The 19,239-nt window shown below is 44.1% G+C and overlaps 1 protein-coding gene across 4 annotated transcripts in view; it reads left to right on the forward strand.

Annotated features, from left to right (window-relative positions):
- Positions 1-19,239, forward strand: part of LOC127069422 (homeobox protein homothorax) — a 354,198-nt gene that overhangs the window by 319,630 nt on the left and 15,329 nt on the right. For all 4 annotated transcript variants that reach the window (XM_051006442.1, XM_051006440.1, XM_051006439.1 and 1 more), the window contains one exon: positions 12,732-12,790. In XM_051006442.1, coding sequence (XP_050862399.1) covers positions 12,732-12,790 — 59 coding nt within the window. The remainder of the gene's footprint in view (positions 1-12,731; positions 12,791-19,239) is intronic.

Genomic DNA, 19,239 nt, shown 5'->3' on the forward strand with positions numbered 1-19,239 from the left:
GGCTCCCAATTAAGCGGCAGCAGCTGTGAAAATTAATGGGGCACAGCTTTTAAGATGTAATTGGGCACATTCATAACTCAAGAGAGGAAGGAGATCGTGCTGGAGTAAAACTGAGAGAGAAAGAGAGAGAGAGACTCAATCTATTCTCTTAACGTTGATGTATCCCTCTAATTGATGATCTTGTTTAAATACATCTTTCGTACATTCTATATATTGTATATATATATATCAACATGTAAGGGACTGTATTTTGATCATTTTCCAAGGTAGTAGGCCAACAAAATTTTCTCGAACAGAAGATACAGAAGGTGAGAGAGAGAGAGAGAGTTAAAGTTGTGAAAGGACGAGGAGAGGAAGAGGGGTTGAGAGTAGATATCCGAGAGTTCCCGTCGTCTCCACGAGATGGTGATAGCGACGATGTAATAATACCGAATGACGCGGCATTGTGCGCGTGGAGGGTGCCGCCGGGGGTAGCTGGGGGTGGACGCCCCTTCAGACGGTCGTAAACATTTCGTAAATTTGCTCCACAGGTGTGCCATCGCGGCAACTAAGCCATCCACGAGCGACCGACCGAACTCGCCTATTTACTTGCACTATCCTCCTGTACATTCTCCTATTCTCGAATGAAAACATTTCTCTTTCATCGAATTACTTTCCAATAACGATCGGAGTTGATCTCTCTCATCTCTCGATGACTTATCAAGACATTCGTTTACTTCTCCTCGAAGCTATATTAAAATATATACAACGAAGCAACGTTCCAAATTCCTCGTACGTTTTATACTTGACATACTTTTTTGACCCATAAATGTCCTATCAAATGGGGAAGCTGTTAACGTTAATGGCCGAATGAAAAATTGTAGAAACGAGTCGACGTATTATTTAATACGTGTTATATCACCCTCGAGCAATGATGTCTCTCATACGTTCTTGAATTCAGACGTAGGTGTGTCCTGACAAGCAATGTACATATGTATGTGTAGATGTGTCGGATGGGTCTGAAGGTGGTTGAAAGAGGAGGAGCACTGATGGCGGCGTAGAAGGTAGTTGAGGAGGGAGAGGAGGTAAAAGAGGAGGAAGAGGAGGAGGAGGAGGAGGAGGAGGAGGAGGAGGAGGAGGAGGAGGAGAAATAGGTGGCGGTGGAGGGCAGCGTTCCGGAAACTGCACGCGGGTGTTCACTACGTAGAGCTCGTACGAGCAATGGCGGCGTAACCCGCTCCACGTATAGAGTGATGGAGGACTTTCGTGCTCGGGATACCGGTTTCCGGTTTGCTTCTTCGCCGATAATCTCGATTCTGCCCCGCCGCACCTGCGGTCTTCCACCACCTCCTCCTCATCCTCCTTCATCTCTTCCACCTTCTTCCCTATAAAGATACGAAAGTGAAGCGAAACGTTTACGGGATGGAAACGCGATATAAAAATAACGAAAAAGCGAATTGTCACGTTGTGGACTTCCTTTTCTTTCTTTTTCATTCTTTATTTTTCGAATAAAAGCGATCACGGAAATCGAAATGAATTAGAAAGCTCGTTTATGGAGTTACTTAACGAGATCGAAGGTAAACGCGTAATCGTACTCGTGAAAGGACGTTATAGTTCGATAAGTTGACCAGCCTCGTTCCCAAGAGAATATCGCGGCTGTCGTCCGGATTATCAATGCGCGTCGCGAATAACACACCCTCGAGAGAGAGAGAGAGAGAGAGAGAGAGAGAGAGAGAGAGAGAGAGAGAGAAAGCGGAAACGTAACGGGTAAGCGAGAAGCGTGCTTTGTGTATACGTGCACGCAAAAGCACAAAGCACATCGGAAAGGGGCTCCGATCTACGTCGGTGTTTGCCTCGTGGGCTCTATTAGGAAAGTGTGATGGAGTTTTGCGAGCGCGATTACACCCGAACGAGTATCACCCTCCGTTCCTTGTATACTTCGTGTCCCTTCAGACGAAGGGTTGGAAAGGGCTACGCGAGTATTCTAGCCTTTCGATCTACGCCCGGCTAATCCGCCACATTGCGGGTAATGGCTGACAAAGAGGATGAATAAGATAGAAAATTACTTTGCCTACTATTATCGAACAATTGTTACTTAACGATTGTATGATTTTAACGATTCGTAATGAATTTTTTCATTTTCTTTTTTTTTTTTTTAAATAATCCTCGTCATCTTCAAAATATCACCATGGTTATATTTCATAAGCGTAGAAAGGCACGCGTCGAAAAGAGGAAACCACCGGCGTAGCGAGCTCGGCCATTTCTTAAGTGCATAATCGCGTGCTCGTCTCATTCATCGCGACGGATCTCGGTGGATCTCGTTGGATCTCGCTTTATCCAGGCGCCCGCGGTGCGTAACCATCTTTTATTTGGATTTCGCACCGGCGGGGGCGGGATCATGGTAAACTTATGCTTCCTCTTGGAGAAAGAGACGAGATAAGGGCTCTTTTAGATTGACCGCTCGTCCTCGGGATGGCCCTAAAGCGGCACGTTTACCATCTCTCGCCTTCTTCTCGTCAAATCTTTTCCCTACATCTTTCCGACAACGTTTTTACAACTGCGTGCCGACCTATTCAACCTGTCCCATTTAACTTGCTCATCCAAAATAACTTCGCTGCCTTTTCTCTTTTGAACAATATGAAACATTAGTCGAGGAATAAAACCATTTGGAGAATAAAAAGAAATTGCGTCGATGTATATTTATTTAAAAAAACAATTAAAAAAAAAAAAAAAGAAAGAAAAACGAAAGAGAAATCATGATAAAGATGGAAGAGATAGACAGTGCTAAGAGGAGATCGACGATTTTTTTTTATCCTCGCGAAATAGAATACGCGGTGGTTTATGGGTTTACACTATGGCGTGGGGATCTCGGCGAGTAGTCCTGGACAGTTTTTTATATTCCTGTGTTCTCCTCGTTCTCTCTCTCTCTCTCTCTTGCGCGCGCGCGGGTTAGAGTGGGCTCACCGTGTGCGCGGAATTTGAATCCTCTCGTAATAAAATCCGGGCTTTATGCGACGGCTCGTATCCCGCGTTCGTTGCTTCGTTCTCGCGTTCTTCGCGAGCGTATGCTTACACGTTCGTTCGTTCACGCGCACAAGTTTGTACACCCACACACCTTCCCATCTCAGCTCGTTGCTCGAACGGTATTAAGCTTCCCGAGCCAGCCCCGTCGCGTTTACAACACGCCGATGTAAATAATACTACGAAATTGCTACCAACCTTCTTCCTTTTCTTTCTTTCTTTCTTTCTTTCTTTCTTTCTTCTTTTTTCTTTGGTTACGTATTTTTATTATTCTTCCACCTTCTTCGTTTCTTCTTCTTCTTCTTCTTCTTCTTTTGCTTCTTATTCTTCTTATTCGTTTGAAATTTTTTTCCTTCCATCTGCTACCGACTCCTTCTCAAATATAGCCAATGTAAAATTCGTCGATCCTCGTGCTAACAAGATTGCTTTCGATCGATGATATAAATTAGTAGGCGCGTTTTAATTGGGATATATACATACTTATATCTACTTAAAAATTATACGGTCGATACATATATTGCGTACAAGTGTATCTACACCTGCTCGCAAAAGCTACGCTTCTGTTTATGATCCTGTGCTCACACTGTTATCTACGAACGTCCTTCACGTCAGTTTCGTGCGAGTTTCTTTTCTTTTCTTTTTTTATTTTTTGAGAATCAAGAAGATCTAAGGAACGAAGGAGAGAGAGAAAGAGAGAGAGAGAGAGAAAGTGGTAGAGGGAAAAGAAACGACAGGGACCGGTGCTGTCCTACGAGTCCTCTGGTAATTTGTAATTCGCAGGTGGGAAACAAGGAGATGAGAGATATCGTGAAAGATTTAGTAGAGAGTGAGTGAGCCAAAGAGAAAGAGAGAAAGAGAAAAAGAAAGAAAGAGAGAGAGAGAGAGAAGGAAAGAGAAAGAGATACGTGCAGCGTAGCTTGTCGCGAATTTTTGTAAACGATGGAGGAAACGCGTAGTCCATGTTCCCTTTGAATACCACTCGTGTTTTGTAAAGAACATTAGAATACCATTCTTGAATAATTTATCATAATCATATGCATACACATATGCATATAAATATCGATGATCGAACGGTTTTATCAAGAATAAGAATAGACGCGATAGCAATTACGAGATCGTAGGCTTCGCGATGCTCGAATAGGCGACAATGCGAATCGCTTATTCGAGCGAGTGCTTCTAATCCGTCGTTAGCTTCGAAGGGGTCGACGATGTCGCATCCATGCCGGTGTATAATTACCCGGAATGGGTGGAGGCCCGAACGTTGATAGCGAAGTCGAAGTAAATCGGATTACTCGGATATCATCTGCGTAATGTATGTATGCAGGCATGTATACACGTACCTCTTGCACACGTATTTACTATATATATAGATGTATATATATATATATACTAAATATATATATAGATATGTGTGTGTGTATGTAACATATATACAGTCAACGCGAAGGGAGACCCTACGCAAGCTCGAGGGTACTAAGGGTGGCTCGGGACGCGATAGATAAAGGGTGCATTGCCGTGAGGGTGTACGCCGCTGGCCTCGCTTACGACATGTTTTTCTAGACAATTTGTTCGGCAACATTAATCACGGCCGGAGCAACGTCGAAAAGGCGCTGGGATACGAAGAAGGGCTCTGTTAGAAGACATACAAAAGGGGTATTGCGAATGGACGATTTTTATTTTACTTTCAGATCTGTCTGCGTTGATACGAAGAAGAATTTTGAAAAGGAAGAAAAGACAAAGATACAGAGTTAATCGTTAAAGATTTTCGTTGAGCGTTGAAAATATATTTTGTTGTAGAGGGAGAAGTGGGTGGGTGGATGGGAGAAGATTTAAGGATACAAAGTATTCTTCCTGTCACGAAAATTTCTCATAAATTCGCTAGGGGACTTGAATGGAAATAGAAAAGATCTCCATATTCGTTTTCGCATTCGAATCAGAAAGTAGGTAGTTAACGTCCTGGCAGCGTTCTCTCGCGGTGCCGCTCGAAAATTACCTTCCTTATCGAGCACCGCCTCGTAATTTCGGATTAATCCGCATTTATATTTTAAGCCGCGTGCGGTACTCGCGTATCCGGTGCAACGGCTACGTCGTCGTAGCTCCTACGCCTTCTCTACCTCTAACACTAGCTATATCTAACAACACCGAACGAGTTCTACCAGAAAGTACGACACACAACGCACAATACCGTGAGATGATTATCTGGAAAACTAATTTCGCCGACGCGCGCGCGTGTTGTTTCCAACCCACCGCCCTACCCCACCCGCACCCCCTCATCTCACATACCACCTCCGTTCCACTCACCCTCTAGCTACCGTGAAAGCAACGAAGGGAGCGAGATCGTGTATTGTTGCAATCAAGGCCGAGAACGAGATGATTAGTCGCGGATCAGGCGCAAGTTATTATGTCCCGAACACCCTTTTCCTCTCTCACCACCGTGTCCGAAACCCTCCGTTTCTTAATTTCCTGTGTACGCCGCGATACGGACGAAAGAATTTTCCCTTTTAAACGTCCGCGTCGATAAAATAAAATACAATAAAAAGAAGAGAGAGAGAGAGAGAGAGAGAGAAAAGACAAAAAAGAAGTCAAGTAATCCGACTCGATTTCCCCGGTTCTAATCTATATCATAGTTAATTGTAAACGACTTGTTCTCTTCCCTAGAACAATTTCGATATCGTTGGAATAATCCTGTTTTCCTTAACCGATCATAGTGATGGCGCATTTGCAATAATAATCGGCAGTCGGTACGTGTTTCACGTGACGTGCTGCATCCAGTGCATATGATCGTAACGACCATAGATTCTCGGTGAGGTTGCCAGGGCTAACGCCACGTACACTCGGTCCAACAGTACGGCCAAATTTCGAGCTAGGAAACTGGTCAGCCGTGGCTGATTCTACATCCATGGATTTCCACACTGACACAACCCAGACGCACACGTGCCGAGCCATCGGCTTTAGCACGCACGTTCGACGCGATGCTATTTGTAATTTTCATTATCTCGGCGTAAAGGGGAACATTTAGCCGTCGCAGCACGTAGGAAGTTAATAGGAGAACCGGGCCTTCGGGGAGCTACGCGTGGGAGCTACGTTTTTGGTGGGGTGCTTTGACTCTCGCCCTTTCCAAATTTCCCGACCCATAAACGGGAACACAGTGGTCCAGGTGAGGATTCCTTCTAAGGATCTTTCTGATATTTCGTTCGAACAGAAAGAAAGAAGAAGATGAAGAGCGATGAGATGAAAGAAACGAATAGACGGATTCTTGTTCCCTCGTTCTCTTTCACCCTCTCCCTTCTACCCCTGCCGAGTTTACCGATTCCATTCGCGACGCCGGACGTCGTTCTCGGACGTAACAACAATTTCCCGAAATCTGACGAAATTGGCCGTCGAGGGGTAGCGGTATTACCATCGGCAGGGGTCTCGAGCGGCCGCGTAACGGCGTTTATTGACTGCTTTAAGGCCGTTTCTATGCGCGACACATTGTCGCTAAATAACGAGCACCCTTCCTCTCTTTCGCTCTATGAAGATTTCTCCTCGATTCGGCACATGTCCGTTATATTGCGTGCCCGTCGAATGTGTATATGCGTGTGTTTGAACGTCAGGAATAGGGAATAGTTCTCGAGGCTCGACAATAATGTACGCCGGATACGATCCTCCAGCGACGTAGGGGTGGAAACCTTTGAGACTCGATGGTCCGGATCCGACGGTTAACGGAAGAGGATATTCGTCCTTCCTCGACGTGTCTGAGGGAGGAGCAAAAGTCCTTACGAATTATTATTCTTAAGCTAAAGCGCGTTACCGCGTATGTTGTCGGTCGCTCGAGATACACGAGAAAGATGAACGATCATTAACGCGGTTCATCTTATTTTATCGTTAATAGTCAGAACACATACATTTGTATATCTCGAAGGAATGGGCGGAACACATTGAGTAGTCTTATGTTTTCTCTGCTCGTTGTCGCAGTGTATATAACGACTGCGTCAGCAGTTGTTACATAGACTGTCTTGAGTCTCGGAGTTTAAGAGACTGTTACAAGCTGACGCCTTCGTCGTCTGCTCCGTGTGCAACGAAGGGACTTCGCGATGACGATGGGAGGATGAAGGGAACTGAAGGGAAATCAGAGAACGCGGCTGTTGCTATCGAGAAGGGTGGTTCAAAGAGCTTGGTGGCGAAGGGTGTTAGGTAGCAGGAACGTAGCGGGTATCAACCCCTCGACCCGAGGACGAAATGAGTCTGACCCTGAGGAAGGTAGCCGGTGACAATCGGCTCGAGTACTCTGCTACGTACTACAAACGTGGGGTGTGCTCTGCAACGGCTGTGGACCCAATAACTTGTCTTTGCGAAGCGAGCAGTCCGTGGGAGGGATCGACGAACCCTCAAAATGGCGACTCGCTCGACTAAGGTCTTGGATATTTGACTGGTCACACTGTTTAGTATCTAATGTCCTACTGTCCGGTTTCTCGAAAACTGACAAAAATAACAAGTGGAAGACGACGATAATCGTGTGACGTTTCAAGAGATTCTCTTTTTTTCTCTTCTCGGACTCGCAAGAAATCGTAATGTCATCGTCCGTGAATTAGAATTTAATCGACGAGAAAAATCACGAGTCTCAGCTCGTACGTTTTCCCGACTATATGGAACCGTAATTTCTCTGGAAATCCTTTTATTGGCGAGATCGACAAAACGACCATCAGCGCGAAACGACGCGCCGAGCACTATCGAGGTACGGGACAGGATTTAGTGGCGAGGCCGGCAAAACAATTATATAAATTCCGCGTGAACAGGGTAGGGGGAGACTTGTGCGGTGGTGAGAGGGCTGGAAAGGGGGGAGGGAGGTGGACGTCGGAATTTTCGGAAAAACCGTAACCGGCTGGGTCATAGATTAAACGCAGCCGAGCTGCACCCATCCGCAGGCGGTGCAACGTCGATGCGACGCAGCCATGCGGCGTCGGTGGCGTCGGCGTCGCCAATGGCCAGCCAGCGGTAGCTATCAGTGACACGTCGCGTGTTAAATCGCTTTGTTGACACACATAAGCTGTCTACGCGTATCCGATACGCGCGATCGCCGGCCTCGTTCGTTGCGTTCCACCTCTCTACTCCTCCCTCTTCCATCACCTCCAGTAGCACAGCATCGCTACCAGGTCAGACCGTACGAATTTTTATCGCTCTCTTCCTCTCCTTTACGCGATCCATGTGTTCCTGCAGCTTTGCTCTATACTGGGCTAATAAAAAAAAGGAGAGAGAGGAAAAAAGAAGGACAACTATCTTTCATAGAATTTCAAGAAATGATTAAAACACGATCGAAACTTTATTGATCTTTTTGATTCCCTTTTTCTTTTTTTTCTTTTGTTTCTTTTATTTCTCGCGATTGAACCTTCAGATATCTCTCTAGGATATCTCTACGAATTATGTTATTGATATTACATGCGAAATAACAGATGGATGAATTTTGGGATTGTTCGAAATGGATATGATCGGTGGACCCATCAAATCATTTTTCACCTACCCCCATCCAAGTCACCCTTTCCAATCGGTCACATTTTTTTTCTACTCCATTTTCATCCCTTCGAAATGCTCTCCGTTTAATTAAGTAAACGAAGCATCGGTATTCGTCTCGTATTATCTTTACGGTTCGCCGCTCGTCGTCGTTCATAATCACCCTACGATAAGCCTTTCACCAACCCTTTACCGATTATTATTATCGGCTCTTCGCACGATCGACGAAGCTCGCCACTGACGAGACACGAATTTTCGGAGGAAATTCGGAGTGCACTCGGTGCATCGCGGTGGACCATGAGTTTAGCCGTTCAGGAAACGCGATTACACGGTGTCGCGATGCGTACGGTCTACAATGCTCATTGAATTTGTCCAATGGAAATTATATGTCGCGGGGTCGTTCTTGCACGAGTTTGGGAGGCTCGAGAGGGGAGTCGGAAGATTCGGAATACATTACAATAAAATCGCGATCGTGTGGTTCGATCAAAAAAGATAAAAAAAAGGAGGAAGAAGAAAGAAAGAAAGAAAGAAAGAAAGAAAGAAAGAAAGAAAAAAAGAAAGAAGAGAGAGAGAGAGAGAGAAAAAGAAGTAGGAAAAGAAATCGACGAGAACGGTGCGTGAATCGGTCGGCGCATTATGCGCGGATAAAATGATTTTATCGATCGTAAATGCAACGCTGGGCAATACCCGATTATGAGTATCTGGATTTATAACGCGGGAGAGCCCGGGGCCGTCGCTTTTACACCTGGATAGGACGATAACCTTTTATCGACGTCGCCTAACCCTCCCATCCCTCTTCTCCTCCTCCTCCTCCTCTCTCTCTTTCTATCTCTCTTTACACGTCTCCTTCTCTTCGATATATATCTGAAAAGAGCGAGTCGCGATTTGAATCGTACGAGGTGTCAATTACTTTTATTATCGAATAAAAACTCAGGATTTATCGTCGACTCCTATCGTCGATCGAATAGGAACGATATTATTTTAATTCGAATTAAATGTTATATTTAAAACATTTAATATCAGAGTATCACTTATATTTTAATCTTAGAAAAAATTTCCCCGTACCCAGACAGAATACGATGAGCAATTTTCGCGCGTACTTACATGACCGATCCTCGATCCATTTTCTAATGGGCAATGATTATGGAACGACCTCTTTGCCTCTCCCTAATGCGGTGTGAACGTCGAAGCTCCGCATTAGCGTGCCTCTCTCGATGGTAGCTTGCTATAGGAGCAAAATTGATTACCAATAGTACTGGGAACACCCCTCTCTCTCTCTCTCTCTCTCTCTCTCTCTCTCTCTCTCTCTCTCTTGTGTCCGGACTGTAATGATGTTTTGATGCGAGGACCCTGGTGCGCCGTGTATCGACTGCAGTTAACTAATGGAAGCTCTCCGATAATTGCGAATGCCGACGAAGAGTAAATGTTGCTAGCACGACAGTAATCATCGTTATCGAGTTCGCATACCGTTGGAACGACGAAATCTTGACGAACTGACGAGCACACTTTCGTTTCCGCCTTACCTCTTATCAAATGTCCTAATTAACGAAACGAGAATCTTTTTCTCGAGGGAAATGTCTCCTTACGAAAATGAAATAGAACGAAGAAATGTTCCGGGTACTACTACGTATCGCGAAGATAAGCAAATTCAGGCATTATTCATGTATGCGTTCAAAGTGCAGTAAATTTAGTCATGTTATGGAAGTAAGGTCATGCGGGAGACACCAACCCTACGTTTTATGCGATTTTTCTCGAATACCGACGTGTCATACGTTTTAGTCTCTCTTTTATTCTTTTAAATACAAGTAAGTGAATAAATATCTTGTCCTTTCTGTTTTAGTGATAAACAATTTAGATTATTTTTCTCATTATAATTTGTGATGTAGATATAAGACAAATTTCTGAAAGATTTAATTTAGCTATATTGTTTTCGTGTTCTCTCTCTCTCTCTCTCTCTCTCTCTCTTTTCTCTTTTTCTTTTCATAATCACGTTGAACAGAAACGTATCTTCCTTTCATGAAAAATTCAAATTCCACTCCCCGATGACAATGCAAAGAGCTGGGACGTTCCTTCTACCCTCGACAACATTAAAAACACGTACGATCGTTCCGAATGGCAGGTCTGTTTCGTTCCACGCGACGAGATAGAAACTACCCCCTCTGACACCAGGCCACCCAACGACTCTCATAATCAAAACTGCATTAAAATCGTGAAAGCACGGGGAGGAGCGCGAATGAAAAGTGTTTTGTCATCTAGGGTGCCGCCGGGAACCGCCTCGATAACAATATGCTCACCTCGTACGGATATCCCTCGTTACGATGAAAAACATTAATCTATATTCGATCCTACCAAGCTAATTTCGTTTCTACGTTCGCGCGAATATAGACAAAAGGAAAAAAGGAAAAGAAGAAAATCCGATCAATTTACTTAATAAATCATTAATTGAATTTCATTCGATGAAACATCGCGAACACTTCGGTGAGGGTTAAATTTCATTGGATCTTGAACGAAAACTATAGGAAACTTTCGATTTTCCTCGGGATAAGATATTTTTAGCGGTTTTTGCGAGTTTTGGGGAAGGACGTAGGCAGTCGAACGTGAGAGAGAAAGAGGATGGTACTTGGGCAGAGTTCGGGCAGTCGCCACTAGTATTCCGTCTCTCTCTCTCTCTCTCTCTCTCTCTGGGGTAGCTCGCCATTGTTCGGGCGATATTTCAGCCGCGGGGGTGGCAGAACCGAGGGCGGAGAGGAAGGCGGTTGGTAGTCAGCTGTCTGTGACACGCTGCCTACGCCGGCAAAGGGGAAGCAGAGACGCTTAGGAGCACCGGGACTGCTGGAAAGGGGCCCTCGGTTTATGCACGCGAGATACTCTTTCATCCGACGATAGCCCTGACTTTGAAGAGGCTCTCTCTCTCTCTTTCTCTCCCTCCTTCTATTCTAGTATACTACCCTTCTCAACCAACCTCCGATTCTCTCGTCGGTCTCGATCGCCATTTTTACGGCACGTTCCATCGATAATTTCGTTAACATCCTACAATAATCGAATAACGTAAACGCTTGAATATCAGATGACATTACTACGATACATCAAATATTTCTCTATTGCTCTATTGCTTTTTGTTAATCATGGCGTTTGGTGGTCCTTTATCTAATTTATTTCGATCATTAAATGAAAGATTAAATGAATTTCCAAACGTGTACGACTACTAGACAACGACAACGACATAGAGTTTTGATGTTATATTATAGAAAGAAACACAATGAAATATCTTGACAAACGTTTTAACCGCAACCCGTCGGTTCGCATTTGACTTTGACATTTGCCTCTACGCGTTTAGAGGATTTAGACAAGTAGCATGAGCGTTCTAATCGATTCGACGTGTCCATCATCGATTCCCCGTAGTTTGAGCGTAAGTGGAGCGTGATAAGGCGAGAAAAGCGAGTGGTGAGACGGAATAGAGAGAACGTGGTGGTGAAGGAGGAGGGAAGGTTAGTACCAAAGAGCGTTTAATAATTATTATTCATAAGATTCTCTTGCTGGCGGGTCGTTCGCCCGTAAGATCGTACAAGAAAGAGACGACGAAAGGAGAAAGGGGTGTGCGTCTCAGGGATTGTTCGACTACCTCACGAGCGAGCTTGCAAGAAGCTCGCAAGAAGCTCGCTTTTCCATTCGCGTTGCGGGGGTGTACTCGAGTCAGTCGAGTAGAAACCCAATCACTTCCGGCGTCTGCGCCCATTAGGGAGCCGCGACGCTGACGTCGGCTGACGTACGCTCTTCCTTCTCTACCTTTCTCTCTCTCTCTCTCTTATTCTCTCTCTTTCTCTTTCCCCCTTTTTCTTCTTACTTCGGTGCTATTCACATTTACCACCCTCTTCTCTCCACTTCTTCTTTTTCCACTTCTTCCTCCACCGTGGCATCCGTTGGACCTCGACCAACCACGAAACAAACCGCTGATCTATTGTTTGGAAAGCGTTCGTACGGAAACTCATACTCCAGCGTGGCTAATGACGTATCGAGAATGTTGTTGTTCTCTTTCTCTTTCTCTTTCTCTTCGTTTCCTACCCTCGAAAGCTCGATGAGTTGTCGTTATTTTCTCTTCCGTTTGTAAAACTTTAATCCTCCTTCTTCACTCACCCTCTATGCCTCTTCCCGTTAACTCTGTCATTTTGAAGTTATTATTAGAAGAAATCAATGTAACGTGTTGATTATTAACTTGCTTTTTTTCCTTTCTATTCTTTCAGGTTCATCAACGCGAGGCGTAGAATCGTACAACCGATGATAGACCAGAGTAATCGAGCCGGTAAGTCGACACCAGTTTTAACAATGAATGATCAAACACAACCGCAAAACATCTATCACTGTTTCCACAAGTACAATAATACGTATACGTGTATGTAGAATACGATATTGCGATATTGGAATTGATTTTGTTTTTATTTTAGTTTAGTTTTATTCTTGCTTAACTTCTTCATCGTAATATTAATTTTTAATTTTGACTTTGATCTTTATTTTGCTGTTACAAGCTTATTGCATTGAAATTTGCCAGTTTATTTTTCATTTTATCATAATTTCATATTGTATCGCTTATTTCTAAATCATCATTAACTTATTACAAGTGAAAGATCAAATTAAGTATCACAAATAATCTATCGATTCTGTTCGTTTAAATCTCCCATTAAGTTTCGACTGTCTCCAAATTATCGTATCAACTTTTTTAATAACGTAATCGATTTATTTTTAATAACGTAAGAGAGACGCGTTAAATAATTCGTTAGAATATTACGAAATCGATGATCGTTATGCGAAATAAAAGTAATACAAATGTAGGATCAATAGATAATCAAAAAAGAGAGTTCGCTACAAGATGTTCAGCGAGTTTTGCGATCCTTAAAGACGTCACGTTTACGAGGAGGGAATCACTTCGTTTGCACTAAAAGGCGACAACAACGGGGTGTAAGGTTCTCTCTCTCTCTCTCTCTCTCTCTCTTTCTCTCTCTTCCACACCGATGAGGTTCAAGGGTTCGGTAGTGATTTGGATGATGGCGAGAGGGTTCTTCCATGGAGTACAGACCAGGCAGAGGTGGATAACGTTCCGGATAACGTTCGGATAACGCTCGGATAACGGCGGGATAATTGGTAGCGGTGATCAGACCGAGTTTTACGATCCGGCAACATGCGGCCATGGAAACACTCTCCCTCTCTCTTGCTCTCACTCTCACTCTCATTCTCTTTCATCCCTACCGTTCGTTCCTCCCTCGGTCTTTCTCCTACGCTTTCCAACTCTAAAGAGTCTTTGTTTCGATGAAATGGAGAGAGAAAGATATATATATATATATACATACACACACACACATATATATACACGTATAAAAGAAAAAGATGGAAAGAGGAAAAGTGTTCTCGAGAAAAAGTTGGACGAAGTACGAGGGTGGTCCGGCTAAACGGTCGAAACACACCGAGGCCCGATTCGCCGCGTATTTTTACGACTACTCCTCTCATAAACACTCACTGAGTTACGGCTTGTTTGCTCTGTCCGAAAGTGGGCTTTAGGGGCGCTTTATCCACCATCCACCATCCACGACGCGTCCGTGTAAAGCGTGGTGCTTTCTTTTTTTTTCCTTCTTTTCCTTTCTTCGTTTTCTTTTTCCATTCTTTTTCTTTAGGAAAAGCCAAAGATCGTTCCACCTTTTTTCCTCTCGTCCTCTCTAACTTCTCTTATTTTCCCTTTTATATTCTTCCGATTTATTTTCAACGTTCGTTCTAGGAGTAATCATCTAGAAAAATCTTTTCGAACTTTTAAGAAATGAGGTCAACGACGTCGATGATAATTTTAGATCCGTTTAGTATCAAAGGTTACAACAAGGTTCGCTCGTTCCTCCAAGAGAGTCCTTCGAAGTTAGGCTTCGAAGAGAAGACGAAGGACGAAGAAGAGAGAGAGAGAGAGAGAGAGAGAGAGTTAGTCGCTTCACTCGCCTTCGGCTAAAGTGGAAAGTCGTGTACAAGTTAGATTATAATCCTGAGTCAATCCTGATCGCAGCTACGTCGTTCCAACGGCTATACTCGACCTTTTCAGCCCTTTCGTTTCGACGCGACTACTTCCTATGTTTCCTCGCTTCTCTCTATTCCCAGAATGTCTTCCTTTCTTTTGATCCGAACGATAGAACTCGTGGAATAACGAAAGAGTCCCAGGATGCTAGCATCGAAAATTTTCGTCGGGAAGAAAACGTTTGCCAAGAATTTTTCCAATACCATCTCTTTTTCTTTCTCTTTTTCTCTCGGCGATCGGCAGTCCATTAAAGCTTAATAGCCGAGGCATTAGACCCCAGGGCAGATTTTGTTCGAACGGAAACGAGATAAATGTATCTTTCAAATGTTCCTGCTCCCCCGTGGCCGCGTTCAACCGCGTGATCGATTTCTCGTAAAGCTCTTGTTTTTTGTTTTTGTTTTTTTTTTATATTCCTCTTTTGCTCTCTCTCTCTCTCTTTCTCTTTCTTTTTCTTCCTCGGACGTGCATATCGCGATTCGTTGCAGCTTTAAAACACCAATGGCGGTAGATTCAGAGATCCAGAATCGTCGACGTTAATTCGGAATGCATTTTGAGAAGAATCCTTCTCTGTCTGTTTGTCTCTCTCTCTCTCTCTCTTTCTCGGTCACGACGCGCTACAATGGCAACAACAACGTTCGACGGGATACTTGGACGACGAGGAGGTTCCTTCGTGTCGAGCTAATGATGCTCGTCGTACGGATCATCAATCATACTTTCATTACGTGGATCGCAGCTGCGATGTGCTCCACATTGACTCCGAGAGTGCCGGGAGGCATTGTTATTATTCCGAGTGCTCGAGAGAAATCTGTACAAGCAAAGCAAAGGCAGCATTTCTCTCTCTCTCTCTCTTTCTTTCTTTCTCTTTCTCTCTTTTTCTTTCTTTCTTTCTTTCTTTCTTTCGTTCTTCGTTCTTTCTCTCTTATCGACGATAACGCGTCCTGGAAGTATCGCGATCGTCGAGTTTACGAGCTCCTACGTACGGTAACGCTCGTCGATCCTTATCGAAACTCTTCGTGGAAGAAGCCATCGAGATAACACCTTCTTCTTTCTTAACTTGCTCTCTCGCACGCGAGTGTAGGCGTTGCACCGGTTTATACCTCAAATTGGTCGCGGTGCCCTTTATCCCACGATCGAGATGTACATATCTCCAATGGGATATGTACACCGAACCTCTGTCAAATATCGACCGAGATTATATTCCGAGTGGATCCTCTTTGCATCGTTTTTGGACCGTCAATTTCTTTCTTTCTTTCTTTCTTTCTTCTTTTTCACTCTCGCGTTTTATGCGCTTGCGTTTCTTTCACAGCTGCTGTTGCTGCTGTTGTTGCTGCTGTTGCGTAGGCTCGGCTTGATTCGCGCCTTGATTCGTCTCTTGATTTACCGCATCCTGTCGGTAAGATATTTTCTCTCTCTCTCTCTCTCTCTTGCTCTTTCTCTCCTCCTTTCTTTCTTTCTTTCGCACGACCATTTTTATTCCATCGTGTAAATCGACTTCGCTACTCGAGAACGGACAATAAGGAGAGACTAAGGTGATCCCTTTGAAAATTTCTGAGGATAGATCTACGGAGAATTAATCAAAATAAATTATGAAGGAAACTTGCTATCGGTCAGTTCTCGATTCAAAGCACACTTAAAACTCGACGATGGCAGGCAGGATACAGCGTACAGTTACTACTATACCGGTAACAGTAGTAGAATTGCTATCCCTTCGTCCGTTCTCAGAACGACGCAGTAAAAACGTAACAGCGCTCCCAAAGTACCGTAAAGCTGTGAACGTACGGTGCATTTCGTAACGATAGCGCGATAAAAGGCGTCAGCTACCACCTCCAACCGAACTTACACGACTTACAACACAACTTACAAAGGAGAAAGCCGATTAATCCTTCAAAAATAAAAGAAATAAAAAAAAGGAACAAAGAATAGAAAACAAAACGAAAAACCAATTCATTCTTTCATCAGCATTGTAAATATGAAAAAATATTGACGAACATTAAAAAAAAAAAAAAATGAAAAGAAAAGAAAGACAAAGAAAAAGAAACGAAGAAAAAACAAAAGTATCCTTCGAGCTCTAAACGTGCGAGATCATTATTGAACCCCTCTAGAAAAAAATAATGATACTTATTTTAAATGTAATCATAATCATTACAACGAGCGATTTGTCTAATCTATTGTTAAGAAAAAATCATCCGCTCGAGGTGTATCTCGAGGTATCGAAGGTTTATTTTGAGTCGAGAAGGTCGATGTTCGATTCGTGTTTCACGCTATTGTGGAGATAAAAGGATCCGGCTTCGGTCGGGGATGAAAAATGTATTGAAAATTAGGTGAAAGCCATCGAGTGGGCAAAGAAGTGTAGAGAACGGTGATGGTGAGGAGAGAGAAGGAAGAAGGAGGAGAAGGGTGGGGGAGGGAGATTGGTGAAATGCGACGGATCGCTTCCACCTTTTTCCCTGGTGAGTCTCCTAGGGTGGACACGGTCCATCCACACGATTCCACCTCTTATCCGGTGTGGGCTTGGAGTTCCCGATGGCGTAGAAAGCTTTTTTCCAGGGAATACACGACACGGGATATATTCGAGTTTGGTGGTGGAGAAGCAGTTACGTGGACCCTTCCTTTACGAATCTAGTCGCGGACCATTCGTCACGCACTCGCTGAGAGGCTCGCTCTCCGATAAGCGAGCAACCGATCCCTTTTCCCTTCTCCCTTCCTTTCCGTTCTTTCTGGATATAACCCACGCGGCTTTGCTATCTGCAGGTCCCTCGTAGTCAGAACTCTGAGGGAACATTCTCTCTCTTTCTCTCTCACATGCATCTATGTATGTACATATGTACATATACACACTGTCTATCCTTCTCTATCCTTCTCTATCCTTCCTTGTCCTCTCTCTCTCTCTTTCTCTTTCTACCTCCCTGCGTCGTCGTCCCTTCCGCGAGGACCATCAATCAAGCTTGTCAATTTGTAATGGCGATTCTCTGTGTCCATCTCGGCTGGGTCCAGACGTCTCACCCCACGCCTTCACCCTCACCCATCTTCTCCCTCTCTCTTACTCTCGTACTACCGTTCGAGGAGAAGCAAGAAAGACGAAGATCTTTGGTCAGCAGTAGAGCCACGCTTCAGCCTCCGGGTCCGATGGGACGAGCATGAAAAGAAAGAGATAGATAGAGAGAGAGAGAAAGAGAAAGAAAGAAAAAGAGAAAGAGAAATAGAAAGACTCTGTACCGAGTTAACCTTCCCAACCTACGACCATCTTCTTCTATCCGCTAAATAAAATGAATGCCCTGGGATCGGAAATACTCTGGATATTGCGTTGAGAAAAGCCGAGACGAGTCCGTTACTTTTATTTCCTTTGTAAGTGTCTCGAAAGTTGTGGTCAGTTTAAAGGGCAGTCAATTTTGAAGAGTACCGCCAGACGAGATCCGACATGATGAAAGAAGATTAGGCGATTTAGTGATATGAAATATCATTCGAATCGAAGCCCTTAAATAAGGAATACTCTTAGGACAGAAAGGCAAGAATTTGATGGAGCGAAAAGGACGGAGGAACTCCTCGAAGACCCTTCGTTTTCCTTCGTAGGAACCTTTTTTCTACGTTTCGCGTCACGTAGACGTGATATAGAGTTACTTAGAGAGCCGATCCCCCGCGCATTATGGCCCGAGCCCGTTTGAAACGTGCTGTTACGGCTCCTTATACGACATAGATCATGCGTTAATTGAAATGGGGTGCATGCGAGCTCGTCCTCGAATACAAACGACCGACTTATAGAAATGTTATTATTTGCCGAAAGAGAGGAATTAGAATGGGACGGTGATATAGAGTACGAGATAGATGAGCTTCGATCAGAGCTATCCGTTAGATTAGCTATAACGTTAGCTATACTGTTCTATTGTATTTTAACGGAAACGATAATGAAAAAGGTAAATCGGATACCATGAATATAGAATCATAGTCATCCGCTTAGACCATCTTCAATTTCCTTATTCTTAGCAGTTCATCAAATCTAATCAAGGTTGCCGCTTACGGTCCTATCTTACAGTAGCTACTGATCGTTTTCATGTCGCAAAGGATACATCCGTTGGTATGCATAGATCGACTCGACAGGGGTGACTCGCTCGGCCAACGGAAATGAAGTCTTGGACGGTCACGAGCGGTATGAAAAGATAAGGTTCGAGTTGTGGAGGGTGCCTACGGATTCTTCGTATCCCCTCTTCGTTCCTCTTTCTCTTTCTCTTTCTCTTTCTCTCTCTCTCTCTCTCTTTCTCTCTCTTCTTTGCACGCTAGGTTTCTCGCTAGCTACCAACTAGATTTTTCATGTCGTAGATCGCGTCCGGTGTATCAGAGCTTTCGTGTACGCCGAGAAACCTTCGTAGGTTCCACGGACTACCCATCTAGGGTGGACCTATCTTATCGGGACGGACATAATGGCCTGTTCTATCTCATCTCCAGTCTCGTTGACCGTTTGCCCCTAGACTACTTTCGCCATCAAGACTGTTACGCGGTAATGGTAACCAGGAAGAAGACTACCGAAGAAGAGAGACCGAGAGATGAAAGATCGTTATCGGGAAGACGCATCGACCGAGTTCACCGTTACGTCGTCTCCATCGCTTATTAGATCCGAACTTCTCGTTCGTGTTCGAACAAAATTTCAACTCCATCTTTCGATATATTTTATAAGCGAATCCCTATTTTATAAGAAGTTTCCAATAGGA

The sequence above is a fragment of the Vespula vulgaris genome, chromosome 15, assembly GCF_905475345.1.
Source record: "Vespula vulgaris chromosome 15, iyVesVulg1.1, whole genome shotgun sequence".
Taxonomy (NCBI): Eukaryota; Metazoa; Arthropoda; class Insecta; order Hymenoptera; family Vespidae; genus Vespula; species Vespula vulgaris.